Genomic DNA, 16,998 nt, shown 5'->3' with positions numbered 1-16,998 from the left:
AGGATTGTAACTTGAGGAATGAATACTTGTCTCCTGAATAAAGTTGTAGCCTCTGTAGAGGAGAGATTGAGCAGAATTCATCCTAAACTGCAAAAAGAGATATTCACAGCTACAGAATGCTTAATCCTGTGCAGAATGCCTGGATAGACTCTTCCTATCTGCCTTGGCAGACATTAATATTCAAGAGCAATGTTCTCTAGAAGGAGAGTGGGAAGTGATGGATGGTCATGAGGTGTTACATTTTTCTTAGATAAACTGAGGAACATTACATCTGAAAAGGGAGATTGCTATATTGTATGGGCCTTGCTTTCTCATCAGTCCAAAAGGGTGAAGGAACTCTGCTGAAACATTATGTGCTCCTCACAGACTTTCCACAGAGAGAAGGTGCAACGCACATTTACACCAAAATGTGTTTTGGCTTTGAGGGCATAGGTTTGTGATGGAAAACACTGCAGCCTTATGTGCACATCTACTCCTTAGCTTCAGGCTGAGGTCCTGAAACTGGGGACTGCACTGTGCTGGGGATCTACTGTCCATGTGTTGTGTCCTCTCTGGCACATGTTCCCTATGCTACAAAGTTCCCCTTTGCTAGAAGAGTGCCCGTTTAGCTTTGTTCTTCTAGGATTTGATCTTTTCTGTTTCTTTCCATTATTCAGATATGAATCCCCAAATATTGCCTTACGCTGTGGAATTATGCTGAGAGAGTGTATCCGGCATGAACCCTTGGCCAAAATCATACTCTTTTCAGAACAGTTCAGAGACTTCTTTAAATATGTGGAAATGTCAACGTTTGATATAGCTTCTGATGCCTTTGCTACATTCAAGGTAAATTATTTCATACCTGCATCATAGTGTTGTGTTAAAAATGGCACTCGGTCAGGAGGCATCACTGAATGTTGTGTTGCCTTTAAACTGGGTGGCCTTTTTATTGTTCCATGAAGGGTATAATTAATCCTTGGTCTGTGATCAAGTCTGCAAAGAATCTTGAATTCAGTAAGATTTACATTTCACTAATGGTCTTCATCTTGATAACCCCAGGTCTTTTATCCAACCATTTAACACTCATATTAATCATGTATTATGGACAGTTACTGTGTTTTCTCTCCCTGCTTTCCCCAGGAGGCAAAATCACTACTCTTCATGACCGCAACCAGGAAATAGGAGAATTAATGTAAAATTCACTTTTAAAATCCTCTAATTTTTTCTGACCGTTCTGAGTTCAGCAGCCAAGTTTAGACTAATGCCAGGCCAGCTGGTTATTTTGCTATTTATTTGTATGTTTGCTTTTATGACCCATGGTTCACTGTAAGGACTGTACTGCTAAGAGCTAAGCAGTTGAAAGCAGTGCTTAGACTCTGTATAGAGTCTGTGTTATATTATAAATGAAGTTGGGTGAAGCTTGCCAAATTTCTTGGAGTTTGTATGTCACCATCATCTTTCTGGCAAGGTGCTAGCATAGTCTTTGAGCAAAATTTGATGCCTGTGAACTTAACATACAGGGAAGACTTATTTTTGAAAAATAATTAAAGAAAGCTGGGAAAATTCTTTTAACATAAATACTCTTCTAAATATAGACCTGACTCCTTTTTTTTTTTTTTTTCCTATCACTGAGTTCCTTGCTGTCATAGAAACAAGTTGTTCATTATTCCCTCTCAAAGCTAATTAGAGCCATGATTAGGAATAACTGTAAGGAATGTTTTATAGAGTTCAGATCAGCAATTTGATGCATACTGAAACCTGGCCTCTACTAACCTGTTGAATGCAGTGAAGATTTACATAATGGAGATAATGTTGCATTCTTCAGTACTGAGTTGAGCAGGATTACCAATTCAAACCACCTGTTTGTTAATCAATAGCAGCATCTTTCAGTCACTTTAAGTTGTGCTGTCTGGTGTTTGACAGGTAAATGTTATGAAAGTGGAAGAAGCACAGAAATACAGACAAGTAAAAATACATGTGTAGGACTTTATAAAATGCAATGGAGGTATTTAAATCCTCTGGCATTTACCCTGTGCTCAGAAGAGTATTTGTATCTGGTCAGCAAAAGTGCTCCTGGACTCTGTTCCCAGCTTGGCAGAAGAGACCTGACTCCTTTGCCCAGGTCCTGTCTTGAGCAGGACTGCAGAGTGGGTTGTTAGTGATGGACAGTCTTCACCCCAGCCAGGAGGCACCAAGGAGACAAGGGTCAGTTAAGCTGCAGCAAGGACCACAGGCTGCTGCAACCCTCCCAAGAAGGATTGATGTTGTTCACAGATCTACAGCTGTGGAACTTACTGCTGTTCCCTGTGATCTGAGTGTATTTTTAGGAGGATTTAAAAATAGGATTCTACATCCTCATGTGCACTGGAAAGAGGAGTATGAGGGCAGTTAGTTCTCAAACGTAGGGCCAAAATCACCTTTTAAAATGCTTGGGAATCTATAAACTGCATTTTTAAAAAATCACCCCTTATTTTAAATTTCCTGACCTGATACATGGTCAGTTCTGGAAATAAGCCAGTTGTTCATCTCATCTCCTATTTGTCTGTTACTCTGAAGAGGTGGAAGAGCAAGAAATTATGTGGAAGCAATTGAATAATGAAATATGGAGCTACTTCATTTTTAATACCATAAAAATAAGTGCTATGATTGCTCACTGGTTGGATTACTGAACTGATGTATTTGGTTCTGTCTCCCCCATGTTGGGTTTGCAGTGTTGTCACTGAGGTGTCTGGTTCAGAGTGGAAAGCCTTGGGTAGTCTATGCTCCAGAGGAGGGCTTAATTAAATGTGTCATAAAGTCTAAGGATATTTATAGCAGGGAAATATTGGAAATTTTTTTATGATCTGGAGATGTACTTGATTAAATTCAGCCAGGTGTACTGCAGATAGGAAAAAGAGCTGCTAAAAATGCAGAGGAAAGCAGCTTGTATTTAGAGATACAGTCGGCTGTGGAGGGTACCAAGAGCACATGGAAAGACACTGAATACCGCTGCTCCTGCTCTCTCATGTTTTTCCATGAAAAACTCATTTTGGATTATATTCCATTTGTGCCCCCTATTGAAAAATGTTGCACTTGCCTCCTAAGTGCTCTGCATAAAAGCTTGTGAATCATGTTTGTTGCATTCAGCCTTTTAAACTGCAGTCCTTTTAAATAATGTATTAAAAACATGTACTGGATTTTATAGCACTCTGCTTTTCTCTTATAGTTGAAGTTAAAAGTAAATTAAAGGGTTGGTATGTAAAGGATTTCTTTTATTTGTGAGGCTGTACAAGACGTGTCTGTGCATCTGCTTCAGCTGCTCATCAGCTTTGGTCTCTGACTGTGGGCAAGGAAACCAAAGAAAAGATAGTGACAAAGATAACAACTGATTCACTGAAACAAATATTCACTTGAATGGACTTAATCAGACAATTTTTGTGATGAGTGCTATGTTTTGAAGGAGGCAATAAGATAAACTGAAATGCCTCAAACTGTCCACTTCATTTCATAGCTATTGATCTGGTAAAGAAACTTGATATCTTCTGGAGCTGAACATTTGCATTTCTGTCACTGAGCACCAGCATTTCCATTCTGTGGGAGAGGATGCTTTAATTTACATTTTAATTAGTTGGCCTTTTAGCATGGAAGGCAAACCATCCAGCTGTCTAAAAAGTCTGCTACTGTTTGTGCCAGTAAGCCCACCTTGGGCAGAAAAAGAGCTGCAAAAGGGATTCATCCCACTACCTTCTAAAAGATGACCTGGTAAAATCCACTAAAATACATTTTGAGAATAAGATCCTGTGATTCTATGTAATAAGGGGACAAACAAGTGAGCACCCTCTCTCAGGTGACCTTTCACTGTTCTTTTCCAGGACTTGTTAACACGACACAAATTGTTGGTAGCAGAATTTCTGGAACAAAATTATGATGCTGTAAGTATAATGGTTAGAATAATGTTTTTTAAGCTCTTCATGCTTACCTAGAAAAAGTGTGCTTTCAGTAGCAGGGGGTCTCATGCTCCACCTAAAATAGTCAAAGGGGACTGCAAAAAATATTGCTCTTACTAAAGGAGAATCCTCATATGGCATTTGAAATACAGGTACCCCCTCTGCACACACGCTGGGACAGACACCACGGTTTCAGGTGGATTCATGGTTTAAAAGCAAGTTTTATTCCTCTCTCCACACATTGTATCTACTCATATATGAACAGAACTGTAAATTTTGTATGTAAATAGATAATGGGAAAAAAACATGGACATTTTTAAAGAGTTTTGTGCTATTCCAGAACCAATAGGACCATAGCAGTGTCCTTTATGATACTTGGGGATAGAGTAGAAGTGTTACTGGAAGAAGATTTAGCATTACTGGAAATTACATGTACCTAACTAGGAGACTGAGGTGTGAGTATTCCCCTTGCTGTCCTAAGGCAATTAGTCCCTTGGTTTGCTGACATTTTTCACTTTGATTTTTTGGGTTGTTTTTGAACCAAATGTGGATCAGAAAAATTCAATTGGAATCAATTAAAACGGGACTGATATGAATCTTGGAATTAGACTATGAGTTCTGTTCTTATGTTACCTGAGGTATTCTTTATTTCATTGCCAAAGTGAAAAGGCCAAAGACTATTTCTTTAATTCTACAGTTACCAAGAAGGTTAAATAAAGATCAGGCTTATTATTGCTGAGTCACAAATGCAGCTTAACTGGAGCAAAATTAGTGTCTCTGTTAATCTTTTCTCTTAATAGTGAAGCACTGTGCTGGAACAGTCCCTGTTCTACCTTTATGAATATTTAAAGTTTTAAGTATAAACTATGGAAGTGAGCATTTTTTTAGATGATTCTTGGACCACAGTGTTGGGGTTTTTTGTTTGGTTGGTAGGTGGTCTGCACGTGCTGTAGCCTTCCCTCAGTCTTCTTGACCACAGGATTCCCTTGGCCCAATCCTGCAAAAGGCATTACACCCTTTGCTCACAGTGGCCCTTGTTGGGCAAAGAGCTTTAATGAGCTGCTCAAGGCAGGTGGCACCTCACAAGAAGAGGTTTTGGCATACAGCAGTACGGGGTGCACCATCACCCATTCGGGGTATTGTGTTAAATCACAAAGCACTTCATGACCACGATATGAGTGAGTGGATGTTACGTCCTGCTCCTCAGGGATGGGAAGGACCAGGAGGAGGAAGGGTGAATGTCAATCAGATGCATTTGTGTTTTCTTGTTACTCTAGATCTTTGAGGATTATGAAAAGCTCCTTCATTCTGAGAATTACGTAACAAAGAGACAATCTTTGAAGGTAAAGCCAAGACTTTCAGCACTTTCCTTCTAAATTTGAACTCCATATTGTGCAGGATAACAAGATGCATGTAAGGCAATGGAGCAGCCATGTACTTTCTAATACAGAAGAAATAAGTGCTTGGGATGCTCTTACTATGCAGAAGAGCCCACTGTGTCTTTTCTTTCCAGGATCTCTCATGAAGCACTGGGCCATTTCTATGGAACAAGCCCTATAGTATTTCCTCTTACCTCAAATCTGTGCTTTGGTTCAGAACATGGGTTAAACTGAACTTCAGAGTAACATACCAGTTTCTGTTAGTTTGCTGCTGCTTGCTGCTACAGCAGTAAGTCTGACAAGACCTGCAGATGGGCCCAGATACCTGTTAATGTGACATCCACAGAAAGTGGAAGTGTCTTTGTGGGTCAGCTCTGCTACACTTTCTTCTGTCCTTCTGTTACTACACCCAGCCTGTATGTGGGCTCTTTCTGTAATGTTTAGAAGATGAGCATTACTGGGCATTAAGTAAGTCACTGCAGAATAACAAGTCTAGTTACTTTTATTTTTTAAAGATAGTGACACTGAAAGCAAGCATTAAAATATGTCACTGCTTTCCTTGCATTCACACATATTGTGCTGAACTGGGTTTTTTATCCTTGTGTCTATAGCTGCTGGGTGAGTTGATTCTGGACCGACACAATTTTGCCATCATGACAAAATACATCAGCAAACCAGAAAACCTGAAGCTGATGATGAACTTGCTGCGAGATAAAAGCCCCAACATTCAGTTTGAAGCATTCCACGTGTTCAAGGTGAGCTACTATGAGCTGTAGATATGGCAGACTTCTCATGAATGTGTTTTTCAAGGTGGGCAAGAGAAAGCCCTGAAAATTAAGGTTAAAGGTTGGTGGTTACAGTTGCTTCCAGTGTTTGAGAAAGTCTCAACTGAAAGTGTTTCTGTCACTCAGCCTCTGATACCTGTTTGCCTTCCTTCAAGTGAGGTGTAAAGCAGCATCATTTTGGCTTGTGCTGAACGTAGTCACTCAGATAGTGATAAGGTGGATGCTACAGGTGATAAAATACACAACTTCTAGGTTGTACGTAAAGTACCTTCCCCCAACTCTCAGGTAGTTTTCCATGTGATTCTGGGTAAAGAAAAAAAAAAAAAAAGCCTTAAAACTCTATATTAAGACTAAAAGTAAATGGTGCTGGCACTTCAAAATTCGCTTTTAAAGGTATTAAAAAGATTTAGTAAATCTGAGCTTTAAATGAGTTTAATCCTTCCATCTTTTGCAGTGATCATTAATGCAGTCTTAAACCATTACCAGACCCAACCCTGTTTCATGATGATTAATCTTAGTAAGTGAAAAGTTCACTGTTTTCCTATCAAAAAAAGTTCTCTGCTCTGGGACAGAGGGTGAGTTGGATTATTATGCAAAACTACTTATGCAGAACTCATTCATTTCAAGTTATGTAGAGAGTTGTTAATGATTATCAGAAGAGGAATTTTGAGCCTGTCAGGGTATCCTTTCCCAAGATGGTTAAGAAAGATACGGGATCACACCAGAAGCCATGCTACTGCAAAAAGGTTATGTCATCCTCCACAAATTCAGGTTGGCTTGTTGAGTTTTGTACTTCTGCCATTTCTGATCTGGAAAAAAGCTTTCAGATCATCAGTGTGGAGGTTTAGAGGATTTGCAGCTTCTCCAAAAATCACGGAATTGTTACAGTTGGAAGAGACCTCTAGAGGTCATCTAGTCAAACTCTCCCACTGAAGTAGGAGAACCTAGAGCACGTTACATAGGACTGTATCCAGGCAGGTTTTGAATATCTCCAGAGATGGAGACTCCACAACCTCCCTGGGCAGCCTGTTCCAGTGCTCCATCACCCTCACTGTAAAGAAGTTTTCCCTCATATTTAAATGGAACTTCCTATGCTCCAGCTTGTGCTCATTGCCCCTTGTTCTGACACTGGGAACTACTGAAAAGAGCCTGTTTTAATCTTCCTTACACCCACCCTTTAAATACTTGTATACAATGATAAGGTCTCCCCTCAGCCTTCTCTTCTCCAGGCTAAAGAGTCCCAGCTCTTTCAGCCTTTCTCCATAAGAGAGATGCTCCAATCCCCCAGTCATCTTCATCACCCTCCTCTGGAGTCTCTCCAGTAGCTCCCTGTTGTTTCCAAAAAAAAAAAAAGTCTTCAAAGAGGATTAAAAAATAAATAAATAAAATCCCTCCCTGAATAAGCAGCTTGCTAAGCTGTTCCCTTGCTGACTTCCACCATAGTCAGCTGAACCACTATGAGTAACTTCTGCTTCCCCTCCTTATTAGGAGATTCGTGGCTGCAAGATAAGTGAGCAGCCAGGCTCCAAACACTTGCAGCCTTTGAGATGCCTATGGAGGGAAAGGATCAGAGGATTGGGCTGTCCTAGCCACTCTGTGAATAGATTTCAGATTTCTATGTATGAAACACATGAATTGCTGTTCTAGCACTAATGATAGAGATGAATCAGGCCTTGGAAACAGCTGATTTTGCTTATTTTAAAAGATATTTGAAAAAATTTGACATGAAAGGATGCCAGTGTGTAACCATATCATGCATTGCTGTTGCTCCCACTCTGCCTTCTCATTCCTCCCTCCCTTTCCATTTCCAGTTAAAGAGAAGATACAGCAGACTCAGCCTTGCTTGACCACTCTCACTTGCTACCACATGGACATAATGGCATATGACATTTATTGGGGTGCCCAGCAAAACAAAGAGTGCCTGGTGGTAACATAATTTTTCTTCAGTTCAAGGAGCCAAAATCTGTCCTCAGATACTAACCTCCATGAGATGCTGGGTTTTTTCAGTGGTACCCATCAGCAGCATTTAAGCAGTGCCATGATGTGCTTCATGCTATCTCACATCCATTGGCTTCCTTGTAGGGAATTTTTGAACCCGATCAGCTGGAAATTGCTTGTTTATAACCACCAGCAGCACACTAGAATAACTCTAGGGGTGTAGCAGAGCTCCCCTTTTTGGTCCTCATTGGGGATCTGGGTTATCTGGATGTACAAGCATTCAGCTTCTCCCAATGAGCATGGTAGGTATAGGGTGTAGTAACAGAAAATTGCATTTTGAATTAGCTTTATAGAGCAGGTCAGAGAAGAGTGTTTTCCCTGATTTCACTTCTTAAATTGAATTCTAACTTGTTGAGACCTACTAAAGGAAATGGGGGAAAATGTCTGCCTTGTTGTGCCCTGTTCTGCAGTATCTCTGCCTCCTCTTTCTGGGTTAGTGTCCCTCAGCCCAACTCTCTTGTCAGCTGTAATAATTCCATGCTGATGTAACTGGGAGAGGAATCTTGTCCTCAGCCTTTAATCTCATAAATTTTAAACTGTGCCTGCATTTTTTAATTGTGCTTGCAAGATACCTGCACAGTTATGGTTGAAATTACAGTAGGCTGACCTCAGTGATTTGGAATCAAAGGTCTACTGAGAAATGGATACTTGCTGCTCTGTCTGAACTGCCAAGAGGTCTGGGTTTAAATTACTTGATTTAGATGTTTCACTAGTTAGACACAGTTGAAATGAAAAAGTGCTTGTTTTGTAAGTATCTCAATTCCAACCCTCCTGTGCCCCAGCTGACCCCAAAAAAAGACTTATGACTCTTACTTTTGTGAGGAAATTTCTAATTATTGAAGAGTCAAAACCTGTAAGATAGAGAGGAAAACAATGAGCACCTGTAATGCAAAAATATTTTTCAAGAACACTTCATGGCTGAAAACACCAGTGCACCACGAAGCTCTGAGAACATTTCACTCATCCAGGATACTTTGGATGGGAAAATTAAGACAGAGTGCCCACTTGCAATGCCTCCTTCCATTCTTTATTGAGGAGATTCCTGATCTTCCTCCTAGCTCCAGATATTTCTCTTCCTTTTGCCTGAGCAAAATGGAGCTTCTGCCTTGGGGCACCATCCTAAAGGCCTGTGTCTGCTTTGTAAAGCTGGATCGTAGAATCACAGAATGGTTTGGATTGGAAGGGACCTTAAAGATCATCTAGTTCCAACTTCCCTGCATTGGCAGGAACACCTTCCACTGGACCAGGTTGCTCAGGGCCCAATCCAGCTTGCTCTTCAACACTTCCAGGGGTCAGGCTTCCACAACTCCCTTGGGCAACCTGTTTCAGTGTCTCACCACCTTTACGCTAAAGAATTCCCTCTTAATGTCTAATCTAAATCTCTCCTTCTAAAGTTTTAATCCATTGCCCCTTGTTCTCTCACTCCATGCCCATGTAAAAAGCCCCTCCCCAGCTTTCCTGTAGCCCCTTCAGGCACTGGAAGGTGCTATAAGGTCTCCCTGGAGCCTTCTCATCTCCGGGCTGAACAGCCCCAACTCCCTCAGCCTGTCTTCACAGGAGAGGTGCTCCAGCCCTCTGATCCAGACAATGTATGCATAAGGATTAGCCAGTATTTATCACCAGCAGCAGCTAACACACCCCACCCTGGGGCTCTTCCTCCATAAATAATGCAATGGGGTTGCCTAGAGTCATAGCCTTTGAGAATCACCTGTTCTCCTCTGCACTGGTTTCCGGGAAGAGGTCTCACTCTTGAGCATGCACACTTTGAGGACAAAATATCTGGAAGGGCTCTACAGCTCCTGTGTTGGCTGTGTGACAGTTGTTAATGGAGCCTTCTTAGGGTATGCCTGGAGGGGAGACCAAACCTTTCAGCCGCAGGTGAATGTGGTGCAGGTGTTCCTTTGACCGTAGCAGTTACAAAGGCTAATAACAAACTCTCTTGGCTTTCATGTAAACAGATTATTTTGAGGAAAACACCCTGTAGCGATGAATTGGGATTATGCAACTTTCTTGTTCTTAAGCAGGCATTTATCAAGATATATTTTACTGTTTAAATCTAAAAATAGAATGGGTACACTGTGTTTTGTGACCTCGGCTTCGTTTTCCCGTTCTCCTCCGCGAGCGCTGCAGAGCCTCCTCCTGCAGCTTGCTCTGCAAATGGTCCCACGTAGTTTGGCTGTGCTGACCATTTCCCCTTGCTAGAAAGCTGAAACCATGTCTGTGGGGACGTGTCCTCTCTGATTCTTAGCTGGAGAGTTCATAGGGCAAGCAGTGCTACGTGGAGCAACACGAGCTGCAAGGCACTTCTGAGAGCAGTTTCCTGACACAGGAAGATGGTGCGTGACCCCAGAGTGAGTCTTAAGGCACCCAACCCGGGGTATCCAGCCTCTGCAGTTGCCTTTCCTCTGCTGTAATTCCAGAGGGTGATGATGCCTCGTTATTGATTGTAAGGAAACAAGTTCAGATTCTCTAATAAAGTGATATTGGTATTTATTTGAAGAAATCCAGGGTGTTATTTTTAATGGAGCAGAGAGCAACAGTTGCACTTTGAACAACTGTTAAAGCTTCAGAATTGATTTTCATTCCAGGCCTTTTGCAAATATTCATAAAACAGAACTGCACTGAAATGGCTATTTTTAGAGCTGGAATTTTAATATGTCTTTATTTTGGTCTCTGTCTGTCTCATATATCTGAATTAAATGCTCTAGAACACACAACCTTTCATAATAAAACCATAGGTTTAACTAAGTTCTCTGTGAAGTGTTTTGGCCTCAGTTGTATTTCCTTTTAGTAGAAAAAAGATAGATAGGGTTAATAATAATTTCTATTTTCAGGGATTTATCTCCTCCTTTGGGACAATACAGAGTTCTGAATGTGGGGTGTTCTTTTAAAAGTAAAGTCTCATGGTGGTCATAATCCTGGACTTTGTGAAGCTGATTAGTTTATACTGGCAGAATTGATTCTGTTTGCTTAGACACAGTATTGAATAGCATTTGGGTAATTTTCTGGTCCTTTAACGTTCTCTCTTTACAAGTCCCTGTTGACATTGAGCAAGACTGGCAGTCAGGATGATCTCTGTTTGAATGTTCAGTTTCACAGTTTTGCAAGGGAAGGATTATAATCTATAAATAATCAAGCAGGAAGATAAACAGGATGTGATGCCTTGTATAAAAACTAAGTTCTTCAATTATTTGTTCTGGTAGTACTAGTTGTAGGATGAGTATGAAGTGCTGGTGCTTACTAGGTTTGCCACTAAAATCTTCCAGTTTTGTTTGTAAACCAGGTAGCTTTTACAAGAAGAATGATTGATTTTTGCATTTTAAGAGTCATCCTCTAGTTGTCTTTATAAGGGGGCCTAATAGTCATTGAGGGAAGATGTTCAGCACTTCAGGGTCAAGCCATAATGAGATTGTTTCTGAAAATGTGGGTCCTGTCAGTTTACTCAATTGTTTTCTTCTCCTGGTCACAAAGGGTGAAACTGAACTTCAGAATTAAAAAACTTTCAATGTGGATCTGCAACAGTTACTTTCCTCATCTCTGCCTGTAGGCTTATGTACCACTTTTCTCAAAGGAAGCTTGTCTGGACAACTTAGGGCTTAATTGTGGTCCAATTCCTGGAAGTATCCAGCCCGTATCAGTGTGGAGACCAGCTGCCAACAGCAGCACATCAAAGTTACCTGCAAGGGAAGGGGTAGTGCTTTCAGATGCTGCAGGCAGAGACAGACCAGTTGGCTACTGACAGTCCTTCAAGTGCAGTGAGAGGTGTGAACTGGCTGTCTCGATAGATGTTTCCCTGGTAAGATGCTGCACTTTGAGGGCTTGGGACATCTTGCAGGAAAGCTGTTACTTTTTAAAGTGGCTGCTCTGAAGGAATCCTTGGGAGTTGGGGCTGTTTGGTGGCAAATAGGCATAAAAATTGTTTGAGATTATAGCTCAGGGTAGTCAGAGAAAGGCAATGTGAAGGCCTGTGCATAAAGAGTGTGAATAACTGCAGGCATTGTAATGTCACAGGGACTGTGGCCTGGCTGCTAGATCAAGGCAAACTTTGTAGAAGACTTGGGGCCTGGGCGAGGGGATGTGCTGCCAGCATGGCAGAGCTTGCAGCTCTTTCCCCAGAGCAGGGGATAAAAACACCTTGAAGCAGGCACTCCTAGGAGCCACCTGAGGAGAAGGGGCCCAGAGGAGACAAAAGCATAGGCAGAAATTAGGGCTCTTCTGACATCAGGATGCCAGAGTTTGAGTAGATGCTTTGCTTCATCCTATGGGATAAAAAACATAGTCCTGTCTGGTCAGAAGTAATTAATGTGGCATAGTGTTAATGTGTGCCAAGCCCCATTCCTTCCACACATTCCCCACGTGTGGCATTTTCCGCATCACAGTACATCCCCTAATTGGGACGTGCAAAGCATATTGATGGGTCTAGTCTGAGTCCTGTCCCAGGTGTTGTTTCTGGGGGCAAGGGGCTGTAATGCAGCCCCTCAGGAGGGTGTGTGCAAGTTCCTCATTGCATAACACGGGAGCTCTCTGTGCAGTTGGACATGGCTCAGGTTTTCACAAGGCCACAATCTCAGTGGAGATAAATGAACCTGCAGAAGAGCCCCAGGTCAGAAGCCAACATCTCCAGGGCCAGATGAGTGCTCAGCTGGACAACATGCCATTCTGTAGTGTCAGCAGATGTTTGTTTTTGTTCTGGATTGAACAAGCTTGGAGGGAAACTGGACATTTTCCAGTCCTGTCCATCCTTAACTTCTTCTCATCAGCTAGAGAATAACTCCAGTTATTTGTGTCGTTGCACAAGTGCTGGGGCGGTGTTTTGTTGACCAGCCATGGCAACGTTGGTGCAGGCCAGATGTGTGAGCTCCTGCCGGGGTGGCCAGGGCTGTGCTGTGCGTGGTTCCCACCCCAGGGCTGACACCCGCAGAGCCGGCATCTCCGCAGCATCCCGAGCTCCCTGGGAGGAGCTCCTCACCACTGGCCTTTACAATCCGCCTCCAGCTTCAGCCGAGGCAAGAGGCAGAGAAAATGTTACAGGGGCAGCGTCACAGTGTGGGAGGTCGTGTTCAGAGCTGGAAAACTCTGCAGCTTCAGGCTGTAGCGGACGAAAACTCAGAGCACTGCCAGGGTTATTCTTAAAAATGACTGTCTGAGAGAGGCAATAAGCCCATAAGCTCTAGGCTGGTTGTGCCAGGTGAGGGTACCTGTGTCTCACATCACCCCCCTGCACTGCCACCCCAGGGCAGTCGTGCTCTTGTTGCTGGAAATTTCCACGCTTCCATGAGTGGATTAGACAGAGGGAAGTGGAGCCTCTGACATATTTTTCCAAACCAAAACAAAGCTGGCAAGTCTAATTTTAGGCCTGGTTTAGTATGGAAATGATATCAATAGTGACACAAAGCTCTTTTGTTCTCTTGATAATTAATTGATGTGTATTTTGAGTCTTGCATATGGAAGAGGCTGAGAATTAACAGCCTGCTCTCAATAGCTGGGTTTACAATCAAATGCCTTATTATCAAAGAGCACAGTTGAAGGGAAGCAATATCACACATAGGCATAGGTTTGCTTCAGGTTGCTGTTGGACCGATGTGTTTGTAACTCCTCTGTCTGCCTTGGACCAAGGTGTGTAGCAGCAGAGTATCTGCCTGCCAGCCTTCAGCAGACTTGTTAGAAAATAACTTACAGCAGTGCTGTGACTGATGCTCATCTCTCTCCATCTCTCTCTGTGCCTGTTTTTTTGTGGTTTTTTTGCATGTTAGGTTTTTGTGGCCAGTCCAAACAAAACGCAGCCTATTGTGGAGATCCTGTTGAAAAACCAACCCAAGCTAATTGAGTTTCTGAGCAATTTCCAGAAAGAGAGGACGGATGATGAACAATTCACTGATGAGAAGAACTACCTGATTAAGCAAATCCGAGACTTGAAAAAGCCAACGGCATAAAGAGCTCCTCTTGTTTTCCACTGTAGGCATTAATCTCATTTGTTAAGTTCCTCTGTGTCCCTTAAACACCACAGTAGTGCTTGAGAAGGCACAGCAAGTGCTTGTTTTTTATTTTGTCTTTGTTCCTAGATGTCAAGAGTATAGGGGTTTTACATGAACGCTAAAAAAAAACCCAAACCAACCTAGAATAATATATTCTTTTTAATCAAGACTATACTTATTTATGTCTGTTTAGAATCTCTCTGTAATAGAAGCTGGTTTGATGGATTTTCATATGTGCTCAAGAAGAATGAACCTCTTTGCTTAACTTTATTGGCAAACTCAAGCTGTTGGTGAGTGCACAGAGTAGGTCTTCTGAGGACTGTAACATTGATCCCTTGCACCTGTAGTTGTGACTTTGTTCTAGTGCTGCACACACACAAGACTGTGAAAGAGTACGTTTGTCTCTGGAGTTAGCTGCACTCATAATGATCAGGTTCTTTAGTCAAAACAGTGGGAGATGAAAAAGCAGTAAAGGTCACGTTTTTGCTTTATTTCTGTATTCTTTCATCTTAAAGTTTTCTTTACCCCTAGATCCGAGGTTTTCTGTTCAGTGCTAGGGAACGGATGAAGACATCAGCCAGATGAGCTGTTTCTACCTGTCTCCCATTTTCTTTGTACATGTTTCACCTCGTGCTAGAGCACAGGCTGTTCCCACCAGCTCCCAAGCAGACTGCTGAGGAGCAGCCCCAGGTACTAGGTCTCCTCGTACTTCCCAATGGAAAGAAGACAGGAGCAACCCCTCTCCATCAAAGCCTGTGCTGTATTGCCAGTTAAATTGTCCTGTGCCTGCTAAAATCAGCAAGAAGCCTGTCCTCAGTTTCAGTGGGAATAATTTTGGGTGGTGGCCAGAGCTATGTGGCTGAGTCGTGCCAAGTGCTGAGCCCCCACACCAGTGCGGGAGGACCTTCCCTTCCGGATTCAAATCGCGACCGTGGGAGGCAGGACTGAGCTGAGTTCAGCAAGTGGATGCTGAAATGGCTTCAGCCTGAACCACTGAGTAGCCCGGGGTCCCCAAGTCCTGCAGGTGCTCTCAAAGCTGAGATCATTTATTGGATACCAAAACCAAGTGTGGGAGGCATTTAGCAGCCCCTGGCACCCAAGGCTACTTTTTATCTGGCATTTTCCATCCTTGTTCATCCTGATTCAGGTTCTCTGTTGAAGCTGTGGCTGTATAAGGGGAAATCATTGCACTGTTTGTGTTTTAAATTTCATAAGCTCTGTGGTCCAAACAGTGTTTCCTAGGTGTGTTTGAAGAGTTTTTGGGGTCTTTTGTATTCTAGCAGGAAATTAAAATGATACTCTGATGCTTTATTAGAAAGTGGAGTTTGAGAGCAGGGAGTGGAAATTTCTTGACTTTTTCTGGACAGCCTAAGTTCTGAGTTTCTCTATTTGTTGTAAGACAGTTTCCTAGCTAGAACTCTAGCTAATGCTTCAGATAAACAGATGAAACTGAATGGTTAAAACAGAATGAGACTGTTTCCTTCAAGGACCTGTTGTATATTGGGGTGATGGATACTTTATGTGCTTTAGAAGACGTATGCAGTGGAACACCTTGTGGACTTGTTTTTTTCAGATGTCAGATACACACAACAACTGTACATTGTAGTTGCCTGGAATTAAAAAATAAAGTAAAATAAAAAATATATATATATATTTACAAGCTATTAAAGGCATGATTGCTGATCACCATTTCTGTCTGTTTTTTTCCTCCTGCCTTTCTGGATATGCAACCTCAGTGCTGAATTCTCTCTCTCCTTTGCCAACCAGTTTCAGCAGATGCAGAGAGAGAGAAGAGCACTTCCTTCAGAGCTAAAGCACTTTGCAAGCATCACGTCTGCAGCCCTGGCTGGCAGGGGACCTGGCAACCCAGACTGTGGTCCAGTTTAGCCTGACTGCCATCTTTACCCCCAGCTCCATGGGTGGTGTTCACTATCAGTGGTAGCTTCCGAGCCAATAAAGGACTATTTCCAGAATTGCAGCCCTCAGAACTAGGCATTTAAGTCTGATCCTCTTGAGAATTGGAGCCTGAATCCAAAAGGCGCTTGGCTGTGTGCTGAGTTCCTGGGGTGGGGCTGTCTCCAGGGCTGGATTAACACACAGACACGTGTCCATTGCCTCAGCCTCTGGAGTCACATGAGAACATAAAGCTTCCAGCCTGCACTTGGAGAAATGTGTAACAGTGATTGCTGGGGCAGCCTTGCCCGTGACAGTGCGAGTGTAGCCCCTGCAGAGGTGGCCACTGCTTCTGTGCGGGTGGTCGGCTGTGTGAGCAGCTCTGGTCTGTGTGGTCTGGACACAGAAGAAGTCAACATCTGGCTGTAAAATGAGGAGCGAGGTTACACCCACCTCCTGGTGCTTGTGCAGGCAGAGATGTGGCAGCCCAAGGCAGGGCAGAGTGGTGGGCCTCATCCTGCAAAGCAATTGAGTCTTCCCCAAGCTCAACTTGCTTTGCTCTTTAAAAGAAGAAAAAGCAAAAGAAAGGGTGAAGATGAAATTAGGTGCCATAAAGAATACTGCACAGCAGGTGGGGACATAGCTGTAACTAAACAGAAATAAGGTCTTTTCTAATGATACTTTGAAATAACAGCAGACCTTCCTATTTCCTCTGGTGCATTCACTCAAGGTGGTGGTTCTGCCTAAAGCAACTGCTCCTACCAGGAACTCAAAATTTCTCTGAAATGAGTATCTGAGGGAGCTGTGTGATTGCAGGGAACAGTTCATCAGAGTGAGACAGGGAAGAAGGCTGTAGTGCAGAGATGGAAGGAAGCTGGGGGATGCTTGGGCTGCAGCCTCTCCATTCCAATCCCCACCCAGCATTCAGAGGGATTTGGATTGTACAAATGAATCTGTGCCAACATGTAATGTATGATCCTGCACATAAAGCCTTGTTTGATACAGCAGAGTGCCAGGAATCTTTGAACCATAAGCTTCTGTCCTGGGATTTGGGCAGCTTCTG

General features: G+C 42.7%; 1 protein-coding gene across 1 annotated transcript in view; it reads left to right on the top strand.

Moving 5' to 3' along the window:
* Nucleotides 1–14,545, top strand: part of CAB39L (calcium binding protein 39-like) — a 36,907-nt gene extending 22,362 nt beyond the window's left edge. Inside the window, exons 4-8 of the mRNA XM_009999070.1 lie at nucleotides 657–825; nucleotides 3,831–3,890; nucleotides 5,183–5,248; nucleotides 5,896–6,039; nucleotides 13,821–14,545. Of these exons, the coding sequence (XP_009997372.1) occupies nucleotides 657–825; nucleotides 3,831–3,890; nucleotides 5,183–5,248; nucleotides 5,896–6,039; nucleotides 13,821–14,000 (619 nt within the window). The 3' untranslated portion in view covers nucleotides 14,001–14,545. The remainder of the gene's footprint in view (nucleotides 1–656; nucleotides 826–3,830; nucleotides 3,891–5,182; nucleotides 5,249–5,895; nucleotides 6,040–13,820) is intronic.
* Nucleotides 14,546–16,998: the final 2,453 nt, after the last annotated feature.

The sequence above is a fragment of the Chaetura pelagica genome, unplaced genomic scaffold, assembly GCF_000747805.2.
Source record: "Chaetura pelagica isolate M959 unplaced genomic scaffold, ChaPel_1.0 scaffold226, whole genome shotgun sequence".
Classification (NCBI taxonomy): domain Eukaryota; kingdom Metazoa; phylum Chordata; class Aves; order Apodiformes; family Apodidae; genus Chaetura; species Chaetura pelagica.
Note: the sequence above shows the minus strand (reverse complement) of the source record. Positions and strands in the feature narration are given on the sequence as shown.